The sequence below is a fragment of the Panthera leo genome, chromosome F2, assembly GCF_018350215.1.
Source record: "Panthera leo isolate Ple1 chromosome F2, P.leo_Ple1_pat1.1, whole genome shotgun sequence".
Classification (NCBI taxonomy): domain Eukaryota; kingdom Metazoa; phylum Chordata; class Mammalia; order Carnivora; family Felidae; genus Panthera; species Panthera leo.
The window spans coordinates 46,212,262-46,229,522 of record NC_056695.1 but is presented as its reverse complement, the minus strand read 5'-3'; the positions used below and the strand labels follow the sequence as shown (position 1 = coordinate 46,229,522).

General features: G+C 35.6%; 1 protein-coding gene across 2 annotated transcripts in view; it reads left to right on the top strand.

The window, feature by feature from the left end:
• Positions 1-17,261, top strand: part of RNF19A (ring finger protein 19A, RBR E3 ubiquitin protein ligase) — a 55,708-nt gene that overhangs the window by 35,584 nt on the left and 2,863 nt on the right. For both annotated transcript variants that reach the window (XM_042923190.1, XM_042923192.1), the window contains exons 3-9: positions 1,580-1,788; positions 6,663-6,807; positions 7,802-7,964; positions 11,559-11,673; positions 12,202-12,363; positions 14,807-15,020; positions 16,712-16,855. In XM_042923190.1, coding sequence (XP_042779124.1) covers positions 1,580-1,788; positions 6,663-6,807; positions 7,802-7,964; positions 11,559-11,673; positions 12,202-12,363; positions 14,807-15,020; positions 16,712-16,855 — 1,152 coding nt within the window. The remainder of the gene's footprint in view (positions 1-1,579; positions 1,789-6,662; positions 6,808-7,801; positions 7,965-11,558; positions 11,674-12,201; positions 12,364-14,806; positions 15,021-16,711; positions 16,856-17,261) is intronic.

Below are 17,261 nucleotides of genomic sequence, written 5' to 3'. Positions count from 1 at the left end.
TGTTCTTTTATAAATACATCCACCTGTATCACACCCTGTTGGCTCCTCTACCCCATCCCTTAACCTGTGGCCACCTCTAGTCAGTTTTCCATTTCTAAAACGTTGTCATTTCAAAAATGTATAAATGGAATAATACAGTATATATAACTTTGAGACGGACTTTTTTCATTCAGCATAATTCCCCAGAGATTTATCAGAGTTGTTAAGTGTATCAGTAGTTTCTTTTTGTTCTCCAGTAGTAGTCTATGGTATATATGCACCCCAGTTTGTTTAACCATTGATTGACCTGTTGAAGAATGACATCTAAACTGTTTCTGGTTTTTGGCTGTTACAAATAAAGCTGCTATAGACATTTGTGTACTTGTTTGAACATAAGTTTTCATTTTTCTGGGATAAATGTCCAAGAGTGCCCAGAATTTATTTTAAATAAGAAATTATTAAAGTGCCAAAAATATTGGGGGGTGCTCAGTCGGTTAAGCATCTGACTTCGGCTCAGGTCATGATCTCACGGCTCGTGGGTTCAAGCCCCGTGTCAGGCCCTGTGCTGACAGCTCAGAGCCTGGAGCCTGCTTTGGATTCTATATCTCCTTCTCAGCCCTCCCCTGCTCACGTGCACGCTCGCTCTGTCCGTCTCTCTCAAAAATAAACATGAAAGTGACAAAAATATTAACTTAGAGAATAGGTATTGGGGCAAGTCATGAATCTACTGTTCTCAGTCTTTTAAGTGGAAAAAAAAAATTTTCTGCTTGAGAATTCAAGTTTATGTACTTTTTGGTAGGACATCGGCACCAAAGAGCACTTTCAGCATGTGCCTTAGAAACATTAATATGAGAATTTATGCATAAATACTAGATAATCACAAAACTTATGAATTGGCAGTTTGCCATTCACTTATAGGTATAGCTCATTCACAGTCATTATATTTTAAATAGGTTATATTTTTGTCTTTCTGATTTTCAAAGTAAGTAATTATAAAAATCAGAAATATATAGGGGTGCTGATAGGGCTTAGTCGGTTAAGTGTCCAACTTTAGCTCAGGTCATGATCTCACAAGTCGTGAGTTTGAGCCCCACATGGGGCTCTGTGCTGACAGCTCAGAGTGTGAAGCCTGCTTTGGATTCTGTGTCTCCCTCTCTCTCTGCCTCTGCCCCACATAAAAATAAACAAACATTAAAAAAAATTTTTTAAGTCAGAAATGTATAAATATATAAAACAGAAAATTAGAACTCTAATAACCAGCAAAACGGCTGTCAAGATTTTTGGTGTATTTCCTTCTAGTGTTTTCTGTGTGCACATTATACTAATTTAATAGAATTTTTATAAAATTGGGATTAAGTTGACTATATAGTTTGCCATCTTAGTTAACGATGGAACTTTAAAAATGTTTTGAACCATTTGTATGTCTTCATTTATGAATTGTTCACTTCCCCCCCCCCCCTTTATATTGATGAGATAGAGTTTATGACTATTTGGTCATGCATAAATAGAAAACAGGAATAGCATTGAAGTTGGCTAATTGTTTTACTTAATATTTCTTCTTTTATGTCACATTTTAAATCGTTTTTATTCTTCTTTGAAGATACGCTGTGATAGCATTTGGATGTGCTAGCTGTCCAAAATTAACTTGTGGGCGAGAAGGCTGTGGAACAGAGTTTTGCTACCACTGTAAACAGATTTGGCACCCCAATCAGACCTGTGATGCTGCTCGGCAAGAGAGAGCCCAGAGTTTACGTCTGAGAACTATACGTTCTTCATCCATTAGTTATAGTCAAGAATCTGGAGCAGCAGGTACTTATGTCTAACTTTTCTAATAAGATACTTGGCACATACAGAGCACTATAGTTATTTTAATAAAAAATGCAGCATTCAGTTCCTGTTACTACCTTTTCTCCCTTCAGTTTTTGAAAGTGTTTTATGTGTTGGCATTTCTGTCTCAGAAGCACTCAATCTTTACTGTGGAAGAAAATAGTACTGAAGTTGGAAAGATTTTATTGTAAAAAAGTGAAGTGCCGTGATGATTTGCATAACTGATAGCTAAGGATGTCTGAAATTGTAATTTATAAAGATATATTATGCAAAGCTTAGCAAAGATTTTTAATAAAATATTAAGTTTAGATATATTACCTTTAGATTATTTCTAATTGTGTAAAGATCACAAAGTTACAGGTTTAAAATGGTATTTACTTTTTGAATTCTTTCATTTACATGTTTTGTGAAATACTACATCTTTTATTTACAGATGTCTCTTCTAATTTTGTGATCAAGGATTCAAATCATACCTTAGTGGGGAGGACACTAAGAATTTTGTGTCTTTGGCTAAGAATTTAAAAATTACCTGGGGATATGTACATGAACAATGTATGCATCTTCTAAATCTCAAAAATTAAAAAAAAACATTCTTTTTTTTTTTTTTAATGTTTATTTTTGAGGGAGAGAGAGCATGAGTGGGGGAGGGGCAGAGAGAGAGGGAGACACAGAATCCAAAGCAGGCTCCACACTCTGAGCTATCAGCACAGAGTTTTGAGTGGGGCTCGAACTCACAAACCACGAGATCGTCAACTGAGCTGAAGTTGGACGCTTAATGGACTGAGCCACCCAGGCGCCCCTAAAAATTTTTTCTGAATCTCTTAATGTTCTTTGAGTAAAAATTCAAAAATTAATATTTCCCATTTACAAAATTTTATTGTTTATTGGGATTTTTAGGAAAAATACTTTTAGAAAAATAGTTTTTTTTAGAAAAATACTTTTCTCACTAATTATAAAATGGAAAAACTTGGAAAGTACAGAAATTTGTACAGAAAATAATTTACATTCCACCAGCAGTGTATTATTGAGATAGTCATATACTTAATGCTATCAGAGAAAAGTCTTATTCAGTAGTTAAAGTTGAATTTTAAATTAAACATTTAAAATGATATAAACTTGAAAGTCAGCATTTAATATTTTATATAATGTACACAGATTTTCATGCTTGTTTGCTGATTGACTTGTTTCTGCTTACTCTCCTGAAGATTTGGGGTAGAACTCAAAGGTATTAATAATGAATTGTAGGTATGGGTCCAGAAGCAATTCAGAGAGGACCTGATATATGTAAACTGTACCCTGTAGAGTCAGCTGTAGCCATTGAATGGTCCACTTGGAAATGATATTCCTGTTTTTTAAATGTACGGATAGGTGTTTATTGGTTATAGGACACATGACATACTGAGTAACAGACTTGACCCTGGAATCAGTGTCTCTGGATATGAATTGTAGCTTCTCCACTAATTCTCTGTGCAACCCTGAACAAGTTGTCTCAACTATAAAATGAAGATGTTAATAATACTTATGTCTATAAGGTTGAAACATTTCCTGACACATAGTAGGTGCTCTGGCTGTTAGAGGTGGAGAAACTAGAGAAACCAGTCACCTGCTAGAGATTTGCATTTGTTATTGATTTTAAAATAAACATCATGATTTAGTCATCCAAATAAATGTTGATCTTACAGTATTCACCATGGGGGATTTTATGTTGTTTTTTTTTTCAGCAGTGCTACCCTGGAACACCTTATTGGTCATAACCTTTAGATCCTAATACAGCCACTTAAACTATCTTCTTAATGTCAGTTTGATTTTTGGAAATGGCCAGAAGTTCCTTTGGAGCTAAGTTTAACCACTAGAATATCATACCACGTTGAATCACCGGTTTGGGATATATCCAAAGTAAAATGTGACTGTCTGATCATGGGAATGATTTTTTTTTTTTTTTTGAAGTTTATTTATTTTGAGAGCGAGGTAGTGCAAGGGAGGGAGGGGCAGAGAGAATCTCAAGCAGGGATCTCTCAAGGGAGAGAGAGAATCTCAAGCAGGCTGTGCACTGTTAGTGCAGAGCCCAATGTGGGTCATGAAGTCACAAGCCGTGAGACACATGACCTGAGTCAAAATCAAGAATTGGTTGCATAACCGACTGAGCCACCCAGGTGCCCTCGAGAGTGATTTTCTTTATATTAAGTTGCTTTGAAAGTAATTATGAAAGAAAAACTTCCCAAATGATTTGAGCCAAATAGTAGCATTGTTGGAATAAATATAGCCTCCCAAGGTGATTATTTTAAAAAGTTCATTTGGAATTTTTCCATATTTCAAAAATCTTATAATTCTGAAAATTTAAGTACATGCCTTTTTACTTTCAGTACTCTAAAAATCAGAACTCTCAGGACAAATGTTTATGTGATAGTTTCTTTTGATATAATCTATAAACTTGAACTTGGCTGCTCATTGACTGGCGGGGGGAAGACGAAAGGAAACTACCATCTGAAATGGTTTTATTAATTCCCATTATTCCAGATATCTTGGTATTTTTTGTCTCCCATTATCATGATTCTTTGAAAAATTGGCTGTACTTTTAAAGATTGCTTGACATAACGATAATAATCAGTTGACTGTTTCTTATGAGTGAGTTGAAGATAAGTAAGAGTGCTGTATTGTGATTATATTTGTCTTTAAACTGTGACAGTATTGCATCTACATGAGACACTTCTTATAGCTACTAGGGAGTTTATGCACTTGGAGTTCACATTTTAAATAACTATATTTTTCACTTTTGTTACTATATTTTCCCCCTTTATTAAAAATACATTTAATTGGTTTTCCACTCCCCTATCTACTACTGTCCCCTGTGTACTATTCCCTAATGCTACCACCCCCAAGAGATAACCACTGTTAACATTTTGTTGTGAGTCCTTACAGGTAATATGGTGGGGGTGGGAACATTTTTAAACAAATTTTGAGATTTGACGAATTTGACAAATTGTACAGTGTTTTGTAACCTGTTATTTTTTTTTCTTAATATGACAGTAGGCCAGCCCATATTTTAACAGCAAATAGAAATATGATTTAAAAAAAAAAAAACACAAAACTTTGTCAAACCCACCTTAAATACAAACAGGAAACTTTTAACATAAAGCAGCTGTGGATTAGTTGATGCTCAGGGAATGGGGCATCAGTTGACCATCTAATCAGTAAAACAGCTCTATTTAGGATTTTTGCATTTTGAGAGAAAAATATGTACACAGTGAATTTTTTTTTCTAATTTGTTTTAAGAAAAGAGACAAAGACAAAACAGCCTTTTGTAGATAAGTACACAGTGAAAACATGCACATCTATAAGGAGACCTCAAAAAAAATCCCTTATGGTGTTCATTCTCTAACATGTAATCTAAGCGTATTAAAAGGCTGTTTTGTTTTTAGAACATAAGAATGAATGAGGATGTCCCCTTTCATTTTGTTCTGAATGTATCAGAGCCAAAGTCGAGTGTCTTTACTCCCACCTCTAATTGAGATATTTACTACTTGAGTATACTCTGGAATGAGGAAGTTTATCAATTAATATGCCAGTTAAGCAGATAGTATTAACATTTCTTTAATTTGATGTACTAGACATTATATCACCTATAAAAGCTAGCTTTTTAAAATTTATGCTCCAGTGTTAAAAGTATTTTAATGCAGACTTTATGTCCTTTGGATCATTGAAATCATGACTTACGGATATTTTTAATTTTTATATTCTTGATCTGGCTGCATAGAGTTACCAGTTTGCTCAAAATTGTTTGAATTGTTAAAATACTAATTGTGAGCCTTGATCAGTTCTTAAGTTAAAAACCAGCTTTAGGGGGCGCCTGGGTGGCTCAGTTGGTTAAGCGGCCGACTTCGGCTCAGGTCATGATCTCGCGATCCGTGAGTTCAAGCCCCGCTCAGAGCCCGGAGCCTGTTTCAGATTCTGTGTCTCCCTCTCTCTGACCCTCCCCCGTTCATGCTCTGTCTCTCTCTGTCTCAAAAATAAATAAACGTTAAAAAAAAAAAAAAAAAATTAAAAAAAAAAACAAAAACCAGCTTTAGCTCTTAAAGAAGCAGTAAGGAAAGCTGAATTCACTGATAAAGCACAAGTAAAATATGACCATGAAACTTTTAGAAAGGAAACTAGAATATAGCTTAATGCTTATCATGTAAGAAAATGGAACAAATACTTGAATTCAATGGCTAGTACCATGCATATCTTTTCTTAACTGTGTATAGTTAGAAAATATACCTCACTACTAATAATAGAAAATAATTTACTGGTTGCTCTTAAATAGATGCCAAAGTTCAAAATAGTTGTGTAATTTGAGATAACTTGTATTCTATGTTAGTGATTCCAAAAGTTATGTACCATTTGATTTTAACTTAGCACCTGTGTGCATTGTAACCATATTACTGTGCATTATCCAGAAACAGCATTTGAATAAATGAATAAAAAAAGGACAAAGATAACTATTCTGTAGTATAAAGAATATCTACATTTTAATAAAGTAGAGATGGTTAGAAAAGTTTTAGAATATCAAGTGCCACTCAGAGAAGACAGCTATGAGGTAGGAGCAAAGACAAACTTTATGTAGTTTGCAGTTTGCCCAGGGCTGTCTTCGGTTCTCCTTTCTCTTTTTATTGTTTTGTTACTGTTTGTTCTCATTGTTCTACTGTGTTTGAAAATGTTTACAATTTAAAAATTTAATACAAAGTATGTTCCTTTCTTCAGTTAACAATCTGATATGTTAAGATTATTTTTGGCATTGCTGCAATTGATTATCTACTAAAATTGTTATTTTTAGACCAGTTTTATGTACTAAACAGGTCTCTCTGTTTTCCTGATAGCTGATGATATAAAGCCATGTCCACGATGTGCTGCTTATATAATAAAGATGAATGATGGGAGCTGTAATCACATGACATGTGCTGTCTGTGGTTGTGAGTTTTGTTGGTTATGTATGAAGGAAATCTCAGATTTACATTATTTAAGGTAAGTTTATAGTAGGAGCTAGCTATTTAGTCTGTGGCCATACCACCCTGAATATGCCCAATCGTGTCCAATATGGGAAGCTAAGCAGGATCAGGCCTGGTTAGTACTTGGGTGGGAAGGGAAAAGGAGCTATTTATATCTAAATATAATTTTATATTGTAAAATAATTTGACACTGTATTCTAAGCATTTTTAAACTTGGTGCTTATAAGATTCTTAGAGGGATGTGTTTTATTTCAGTTACATAAATTTAAAAGGAACCAAATTATTGTGCTTGTCATTTGGGATTAGTCAAAAATAAGAAACCTAGATTTCTTCTTTTTTTGTGTTTGTTTTGTTTTTTTTTTAAACTAGAAAGCTAGTATTTTATACCCCCATGTAATTATGCTAGGTCATAAATAATTCCACTGAATTTTCTCATATATAAATTTTCTCATTTATTCCACAAAGTGAGCTTAATATAATCAGATAATTGTATGCCTAAAACAGGGATAGAAATAAGCATGTTTGCATTAATTTACTCTTCAAAAACTAACATTTTCCGGCTAATGGAGAACTAGGGGTAAATATTTAACCTGAATTCTAGTTATCAGTATTCTTTAAAAAAAATTTTTTTTTAATGTTTATTTTTGAGAGCTAGAGAGAGACACACAGAGTGTGAGCAGGGTAGGGGCAGAGAGTGGGGAGACAGAATCTGAAGCAAGCTCCAGGCTCCAAGCTGTCAGCACAGAACCGTGAGATCATGATCTGAGCCAAAGTCTGACGCTTAACCGACTGAGCCACTCAGGTGCCCCTATCAGTATCCTTTTAAAATAATTTATGGTGATTCTTACACTGATTTTTTTTTTTTTTTTGGCTTTTAATGAACCTAGAATTCAAAGAAAGGGAAAAAAACCTCATTCCTAAGTATGAAAATTCTTTTAGAGTCATTTCTTTAATGTACTGTAGTCATTATTATGTTTTACAGCGGTTACAGTTATAATTTTTTTCATTAGTCCATCAGGTTGTACTTTTTGGGGGAAGAAACCCTGGAGCCGAAAGAAGAAGATATTGTGGCAGCTGGGGACACTTGTTGGTGCTCCTGTAGGAATTGCTTTAATAGCTGGCATTGCTATCCCTGCAATGATTATTGGCATTCCTGTCTATGTGGGCCGTAAGGTAAAATGCTTGATTCCTTATTAGTTTAATATCTTATTCTAAATCTTTAGGTTTAAGGTTGATGATTTTTGTTTTGCCTTTTATTTGTTTTGAAAGATCATTTTTAGTATTTTCAGTATAAAACTACTTTATTTTTCATAAAATAATTTTCAGCATTCAGCAAACTCATACGAGTGCATAGAAAGTAGACTTGCTTGGGGCAGCTGGGCGGCTCAGTCAGTTGAACGTCTGACTTCAGCTAGGTCGTGAACTTGCAGTTCATGAGTTCGAGCCAGAGCCTGGAGCCTGCTTTGGATTCTGTGTCTCCCTCTCTGTTCCTCCTCTGCTCACACTCTGTCTCTCTCTCTCTCTCTCTCAAAAATAAATGAAGATTAAAAAATTTTTTTGTAAAAGTAGACTTGCTTTAAAATTACCTGAATCTGAAAACTTGAGTACATTTGTATTATAAACCTTTCTAACTTTAAGTGTAAAGTATTGAAGGACACACCTGATATTTTTCGCATGGATGTATATCCTTGTAAAGTCAGGTCTAGAAAAAGTTAATGGCTAAAAAACACATGCCCTCAAGGCAAAGAATAATTAGCCAGTTCCTGAATTATTTTGAACTTTAGTTCAAAGCTTTTATTTTCTTAGATTACTGCTATTACTAAATATGCTGTTTTATAGATTATAACAATCTTTTGAAGGTCCAAACACCAATAATTACCAGTGAGTGGCCTGTGAATGATGAATTATATTTCATTAGCTATTCAATACTTCTTTTTTTGAAAAGTTAAAGGGATAATTTGTGAAGTGGCTAAGAAGTCACTTAGTGGCTAATAGAAAATCAGAATTGAGAAGTAACTATAGAAGGTATCTAATTGCAGAATAGAGCAGAGGCATATAGCCCTTACTGTGTGCTGGGTGTTTTATGTACTTTGACTCCTTTTAAACTCACAGAAATTTATGTGTTAGAATATTGAGGTTTAGGAAAGTTTGAGTTACACAAAAAAGAAGCAGAGCTAGGATGTAAACACAGATACATTCTTTATGTAAGAATCCTGATAAATTCCTCTAGCCATTTGGGCACTTCAGTAATGGGGGAGACACCAACTCCTGAAGCAGCCCATTCTGTTGCCTGTTATCGGTAATTGTTATGTTGAGTCAGAATCTGTTTCCCTTTGAATTGTTTCATTAAATTCCAGTTAAGACTTTTGGGGCCAAACTCAAGACAAAGCTGATCCTTTTCCGTATAACAGGCACATTTTTAAATATTCAACATATATTACTTTTATAATCAGAAAAATAACAATACATACTATTTTTTTAAAAAATTAGCTTTGGGACCAAGGATAAACATAGATACTTATGAGCCAAATGTTTATTATGGAAGGTTTTAAGTAACTAAGCTTGTTTAAAGTGTCCCATACATAATAGCTGATTATAATAATTTTTCATGTAATTATCCAAAGCAAGCCTTTGCTAAAAACAAAACTGTTTATTCAGATACTTAGAAATAGAAGTAGAAGGTAAATAGAGACTGTTGTACTGCACACACTTACAAATAATTTATAGAGGAGGGATTATTTACCTCATTGTTCAAGTCGTAAGTGCAGTTACCAGTCTCCTTTTTTCAAACATCTACAAGTTGATGAATTAGTTTTCCATTGAAACAATTTTCTCTGCGGTATTTGGGGATACAAACCAGCCCAGGCAAACCCATTAAGTTGATAAAGTACCTAGAAGTTTAGTCTTTATTTGCAATAACAAATAGAAAATGTGGCACAAAATAGTAAAATAGAAAAAATTAAGTTGAACCAGAAGTACTACGATATGATCACTGTAATTAAACATTAGTGCTTAAGGATGAAAAGTTTTCTGGAGGGTTCCAGTTTACTCTGTCAGTTTTTAGTTTTGGCTTTATTCTGCTTCAGTGCTGTTTTTCAGGAATGGTAGTTGGGAGAGGAGCAAGAATTAGCTGCAGTACTGAAGGATAATGAAAGATACCTTGGGCGGGGCTGCCATCGCTACCTGCAGGGACTGTTGAGGCAATTATAGAGGCCCATTCCGTAGGAACATATAGTCAATGCTGGGAAACAAGATTCTGACTAGGAAATAGGAATATTTCTTGTCCCACGCATGCTTCTCCCACCTCCCCACCCCAGCTTTCTCACTGTTTAATATATTTCACAAGATTCATTGTACTTTATAGCCTTCAAAATAACCATATAATAATAATAGATTATTTTATTAAACCTCACTTGTAATATTGTTCATAAGTCAAGTATCTTATGTTAGAGACTACTTGCACACTTTTGAAGGCTGTTGTGAATCTCTATTGAAACAGGAGAAATGTACTTATTAGCTTTAGCCCTTGCAAATCACGAGACCAAAGATACTGAGCTGTTTTTTGTTTTGTTTTTTAATGTTTATTCGTTTTTGAGAGAGACACACAGACAGCATGAGCAGGGGAGTGGCAGAGAGAGGGAGACACAGAATCGGAAGCAGGCTCCAGGCTCTGAGCTGTAAGCTCAGAACCCCACATGGGGCTTGAACTCACAAACTGTGAGATCATGACCTGAGCTGAGGTCGGACACTTAACCAACTGAGCCACTCACGCGTCCCAGATACTGAGCTGTTTCTTGAAGTTCATATATCTCCCAAGCCACTTTCAATGTGATATTAAATTCTATTTATTACTACTTATGTTGTATACAAAGATGCTAAGTAGATCTAACTTCTGTCCCCTGGCAGCAGCATTCTCTTTTTTCCCTCTTTCACCTTTTTACTTTGAGCTATAAATGGGACCCCAGGATTCTGAGTCATTTGATAATATTTTTCTTTATAAAAAGGAATCTAAGTGACTTATTTAGTGGTGTTTGCTTATTAGTACTGCTTGTTAAAGGTTAATTTTTTTAAAAAATGGGGCAGGGGGAGCTGCCTGGCTGGCTCAGTCAGTTAAGCGTCTGACATCGGCTCAGGTCATGATCTCACGGTTCATGGGTTTGAGCCCCGCATCGGGCTATGTGCTGACACCTCAGAGCCTGGAGCCTGCTTTGGATTCTGTGTCTGTCTCTGTGTCCCTCCTCGGCTCACGTTCTCTCTCTCTCTCTCTCTCTCTCTCTCTCTCTCAAAATAAATAAACATTTAAAAAAAAAAGTTGTAGAAATCTCCCCTAGAAGCCAACTTTTACCATTTAGGGATGTTTATTTAGAAACCTGTGAAATGCTAAATTTCTTAGGAGTAATCCTATTAGTAAATACCCAATTCATAACTGTGTTGAAAATAATATTCTTAATTTCTTCTTTGCTCAAAACATGATTTTAACTATTCTTGAATAAGATTATACATTTGCTCAAGACTATTTAAAAGTAAACACAAAGTAAAATCTATTAAATCACTGTCTTTTTGAAGCAAATTATTAATAAGGAGTAAACTGTCTAAGAATGTGGTTTAAGAACATTAAAACATTTGTCTTCAATTAGGACACTTAAGTGAATGAAGTTATAAAAGAAATCACTTTAAATTACTATCAAATGTATGTCTAGACTTTCATTTAAATTAAATATGTAATGTGTTTTTAAATCTTCACCTCGTTTTTATTTTTAATTCAAGATTCACAACCGATACGAAGGCAAGGACGTTTCAAAGCACAAACGGAATTTGGCCATAACAGGTGGTGTAACATTGTCTGTAATAGTATCTCCAGTTGTAGCTGCAGTAACTGTAGGTAAGAAAATGCTTACAAATACAATAATCTCAAGTTTTAAGTTTTGTGGAAGGATTGAAAGCATTGTATTTTTTTTAAATATAATTTACTGTCAAATTGGTTTCCATACAACACCCAGTGCTCATCCCAACGATAATTACTTTTGTATTTAAGGACAATTTAAACTGAGCCTACAGAAAACCTCTCATTGAGTAATTGTATTGGTTAAAAGTATTATAGACTCAAGAGCCTAGCATTAGGATAATTGGTAAATTCTTAGTGGCTTATTCCCTCCCTCACCCCATACAGTTTGAAGACTTGGCACTTAAAAAGGTTGACATCTTTTTTCACCTCATGAGTGTCACCTGAAAGATTCGGAGCTTTGAATTTGTTTGTTCCCCTTATCAGCTGGGTAAATCCACTTTGGGCAAGAGTTGGAGAGCAACAGCACTTTTCTCCTGTATATTTTCTCTTGTAAAAGCTTTCTAAAAAGTCATGTTTCTATGATTTATTTTTTGCCTTCTAATGACTAATTTAATTCCTCTTTAGGTATTGGTGTTCCTATTATGTTAGCCTATGTCTATGGTGTTGTTCCAATTTCTCTCTGTCGAAGCGGAGGTTGTGGAGTCTCAGCAGGCAATGGAAAAGGAGTCAGGATTGAATTTGATGATGAAAATGATATAAATGTTGGTGGAACTAATACAGCTGTAGGTAAGTCCTTTAAGCAAAGGAAGAAAATGTACTTATTAATAGTTTATGTTAGGGGATAGATAACATGCAAATTAGAATTTCCATTGCCTTCTTTTCCAGAGGCCTAATAGCATTCATCCAGAAGTATATCATTGAAATACTGCCTAGGAAAGGTGAATGGATGAAAACAGGTGGGAGGGTTCTGGGTACCTAACCTACACTGGAAATGTAACGTCTTAGAAGTTCTAGACTTCAGTCTTCAATTTTGCTTAAAATATTACAAGTCAGTAAGGATAGGATATGAAGAGAAAGGTAGTTCATAAAAGAAGAAATGCAGGTGGCCAGTGAATAGAGAATATCTTCAACCTACTGTTATTCAAAGAAATATGAATTAACTAGAGAATGAAAAGGCCCTCATAGACTACCAGTAGGAGTAAAACCTTAAAAAATGTGCATGTTCTATATTCCAGCAATTCTTCTTATAGAAATTTGTCTTCAGGAAATAATTAGGCAGAAGTACAAAGATAATATGCACTTTCTTCCCTCCCATTCTGTCTTGAACTCACTCCAAATGTATTTGGAGCCTTCCACTCTAGGGTTTTATCTCTACCACTCCACTAAAGCAGAGTCATGAGTGACCTCCATGTTACCAGATATAATGGTCACCTTTTGGGTTTAATCTTAATATACCAGTACACCTGACATGGTAGACCATGCCCTCCTTCTTGAAATATTTTCTTCACTTGTCTTCCGGGAAACCTTTTCTCATCTCATCATGTCTCCTGGCTACTTCTTGTCAGTCTTCATCTACGCCCGCTGCATGTATAATCTCCTCTATTAAATAACATGTAGACTGACGACTCATAAATTTGTGTCTAGGCTGGAACTCTCCTTTGAACTTCACATTTGTACATCTAACTCTCCTCTTTAATCTACACTTGAATATCTAACAAGAATTTCAAGGTTAACTTGTCTGCAACCAAACTCTTCACTCTAAGACGTGTTCTCTCAGTCATCATCCTCACCTCATTAAGTAGCCTCTCCATTCTTGCTGTTGCTTGGGCCAAAAACCTTCACTTACAGTGACTCCTCCTTTTCCCTTCTTACCCTACATCAGATCCATCAGCAGATTCTGGTGCTTCCTTCAATATTTAGCTATAATCCAACCATTTCTTACCCTCACCACCACTATTCCATTAGTCCAAGCTACTATCCTCTTCTTGGTCTATTGTAATAGCTTCTTTAGCTCATCCATCATCTTATCTTCCACTCACTATTCCACAGCGTAGCCATAGTGATAACTTGTGAAACATAAATCAGATCATGTCTTTCTTGTGCTCAGAACTCTGCTAGTGCTTCCAACTGTGCTGGAGGAAAAATCCACAATCCCTACCGTGGCCTGTACAGCTCCACTCCACATGATCTGTCCTAGGCTGCATCTCTGAACTTCTTTCTTGTCACTCTCCTATCTTATACCATCCCTCCTTCGTGTTTTTGAGGATGCCAAGTACACCTTTACTTGTAGACTTTTAAACTTGCAGTTCTCTCTGCCTGGAATAGTTTTCTCCCCTGGTATCAGATCTTATAATAGCTTACAGACAGTTGGATCTGTAGGACATATCTAGAAATCAGCTTCTGGCCCATTTTCTTGACCTGGAGAAATAATAAGTGGTTTAAATGGAACGTTGTTGGAAACTCACATATTTGCCTCCAAAGTCAGCTAACTTTTTCAACCGTCACATTTTTTACAGAATTCCTAAATCATCTGGATTTTCTAAAAAGTGCTGACCACTTTTTTGGGAAGGGGTGGGATTTTAAGCCAATTTTGCCTTAAAGGGAAAAATTTGATTCCTTAAAAGCACTTATCACAATTTGTAATAACTTTTTTGTTTACTTGGTTTCTTAAGGATGAGGGCTATATATGTCTTCTTTGTTACTGTATTTTTAGCACCCAGAACATAGTAGGTACTTGCTTTCACCATAGTTATTTGTTTCCATTAGCATACAAAAATCCTAGTGTTTTTAATCCTAAAAAAAAAAAAAGGAGAAAACCAGTTTCTCCTCTCCCATTTCTTCTCATTCCTCATTTCTTTTTTTTTTCTTTCTTGAGTATAGTTGACACACAGTAATACACTAATTTCAAGTGTACAACATGGTGATTCAACAAGTTTCTGCATTATACTGTGCTCACCACAAGTGTAGCAACCGTCTGTTCCCATACAGTTCTATTATGGCAAAAAGTGGTGACAGTTTAATACTGAGAGTTAGTCCTTAATCTGTTTTCAAACTCTGAGATACTTCTCTTTCCCTTTACCCCATAGTTACTTGTTCTTGACTCCAGATGTCTTTTCTGTTCCTGTGTATGTTTTATAATAAAACGTCCTATCTGAAATCATAGAGGAATTTAAGAAGAGGAAAACTAATAATCACACTTATTTAATTTCTTTGAAATATTTGCATTTAGACACAACTTCAGTAGCAGAAGCAAGACACAACCCTAGCATAGGGGAGGGAAGTGTTGGTGGTCTGACTGGCAGTTTGAGCGCGAGTGGAAGCCACATGGATCGCATAGGAGCCATTCGAGACAACTTGAGTGAAACGGCCAGTACCATGGCTCTGGCTGGAGCCAGTATAACAGGGAGTCTGTCAGGAAGTGCCATGGTAAACTGTTTTAACAGGTAAGAGAAATGTGCTTTGTTTTCTGTTTGCATTCTGTTAACTACAAATTATTCATTAAATAAGAATTTTGAATGATTATGTCATTATGTAATCATTATGATGATTACATATAACCGGGCTGTGTCAGAGTTGAAAATGGTAATATTAAAAATGAATCTAAGTGGTGAACAGGAGGTTTTTGCTTGTTTGAATTTTCTGTCATAATAGTATATACCCATGGTATGGTAAAAGCCAAGTCTATGGCATAGCATTCTGCCAGTTTTTTCACTGCACTTGTCACATCTGATGTTATGAATCAGTGCTAGAGCTGCTTTGGTAGGCACAGTAAAGGAAATACTTAAGCCTGGACCTTACCTCTCAAGACAGCAGCAGCTGGATGTTAGAAAAAGAGACACTGGGTTAAGGCCTAGGGGAGCAGGAGGAATCAGGATATGTGGGAGTGTGTAAACTGAGGCCAGGGTAGTCTAGTCCACCTGAATCCTTTTGTATATTTATGTTTATTTCATTCTCACCAAGTCTTTTACCAACAGCCATACAGATAAGTAGGAGAAATGTAAAGCATTTTTATCTTCCTTTGTTTCTTTTCTAATTCAGTATTCTTTACTTCTGTTTATTAGCTTTTTTAATGTAAGAAAGTATACATGAATTAAAAGATAAATTGGTCGTATTTATCTTATTTTTAGGTAGCTTGCTTTTGAACACAATTCTTAAGTTATATTATTATTATGTCATTTTTAAAGAATCAGATATTTTATAGGATCTTTTTAAAAAATGTTTTTAAAGCTTATTTATTTATTTTGTGTGCAAGAGAGTGAAAACTAGCAGGGGAGGGGCAGAGAGAGAAGGGCACAGAGGATCCAAAGTGGGCTCCATGCTGACAGCAGAGAGCTTGATGTGGGGCCCAAACTCATGAACCATGAGATGATGACCTGAGTTGAAGTCGGATGCTTAACCAACTGAGCCATCCAGGTGCCCCAGGATCTTTTTTTTTTTTAGTTTATTTATTTTGAGAGAGAGCTAGCAAGTGGGGGAGGGGCAGAGAGGGAGGGAGAGAGAATCCCCAGCAGGCTCTGCACCATTAACGTAGAGCTCGATGCGGGGCTCGAGCTCGTGAACTGTGGGATCATGACCTGAGCCAGAATCAAGAGTCAGATAGTTAACTGAGCCACCCAGGCACCCCAAAAGTCAAATTGGTTGTATTTATCTTAATTTTTAGGTAGGTTGCTTTTAAATACAAACTCTTAAGTTATAGTGGTGTTTATTATTATGTCTTTTTTAAAGAATCAGGTCAAATTTATAGGATCATTTTTAATATGTAGATGCTCATGATTTGTTGATTCACTGTTCTGTCAAGTAGAATGGTTTTTAGTGTATTCAGATTTTGTTTCACACTCAAACATGGCCAGCATATTTAATTAAAATCCTTTATGTCCTTTTTGTGTTATTCTGTTAGTATCTTACTTGGCAGACAGCTAATTTTTCCTATTTTCCTTGGATGGCTGGTACTGTTCTGTGTGCTGCAGTAGAATTTAAATAATCAAATAAAAGGAGGCTAAAAAAATGCTGGTAGTTGTTTCTAAAATAGTTTCTTAATTCCTAGGGATTCTTAATGGAATTATTTGAAGATATGTATTATAGTAGTCTGATATTATATGTAATTTCAGTTTTTATCTCCTCCCTGCTTTTTAAGGTTGGAAGTACAAGCAGATGTACAGAAAGAACGGTACAGTCTAAGTGGAGAATCTGGCACAGTCAGCTTGGGAACAGTTAGTGATAATGCCAGCACCAAAGCAATGGCAGGATCTATTCTGAATTCCTACATCCCGTTGGACAAGTAAGGAAAGAACTGTTATAAAGTTAAAGATTTTTTTTCTTTAATTTTTTAATGTTTATTCTTGAGAGAGACAGAGCACAAGTGGGGGAGGGGCAGAGAAAGAGGGAGACCTAGAATCCAAAGCAGGCTCCAGGCTCTGAGCTGTCAGCACAAAGCCTGATACGGGGCTCGAGCCCATGACCTGATCATGAAATCATGACCTGAGCCGAAGTCAGACGCTCAACTGACTGAGCCACCCAGGTGCCCCAAAAGTTAAAGTATTTTTTAAATTAATTTTAAAAGAATTATTCCTATCATTAGGCAAAACTATCATAAATAATGGTTACCAACTATTGGGTTCTCTGGGAAAAGCAAATGAAGAGATGTCCAGAGTAGGCAAATCCATAGAGACAGAAAGTATATTAGG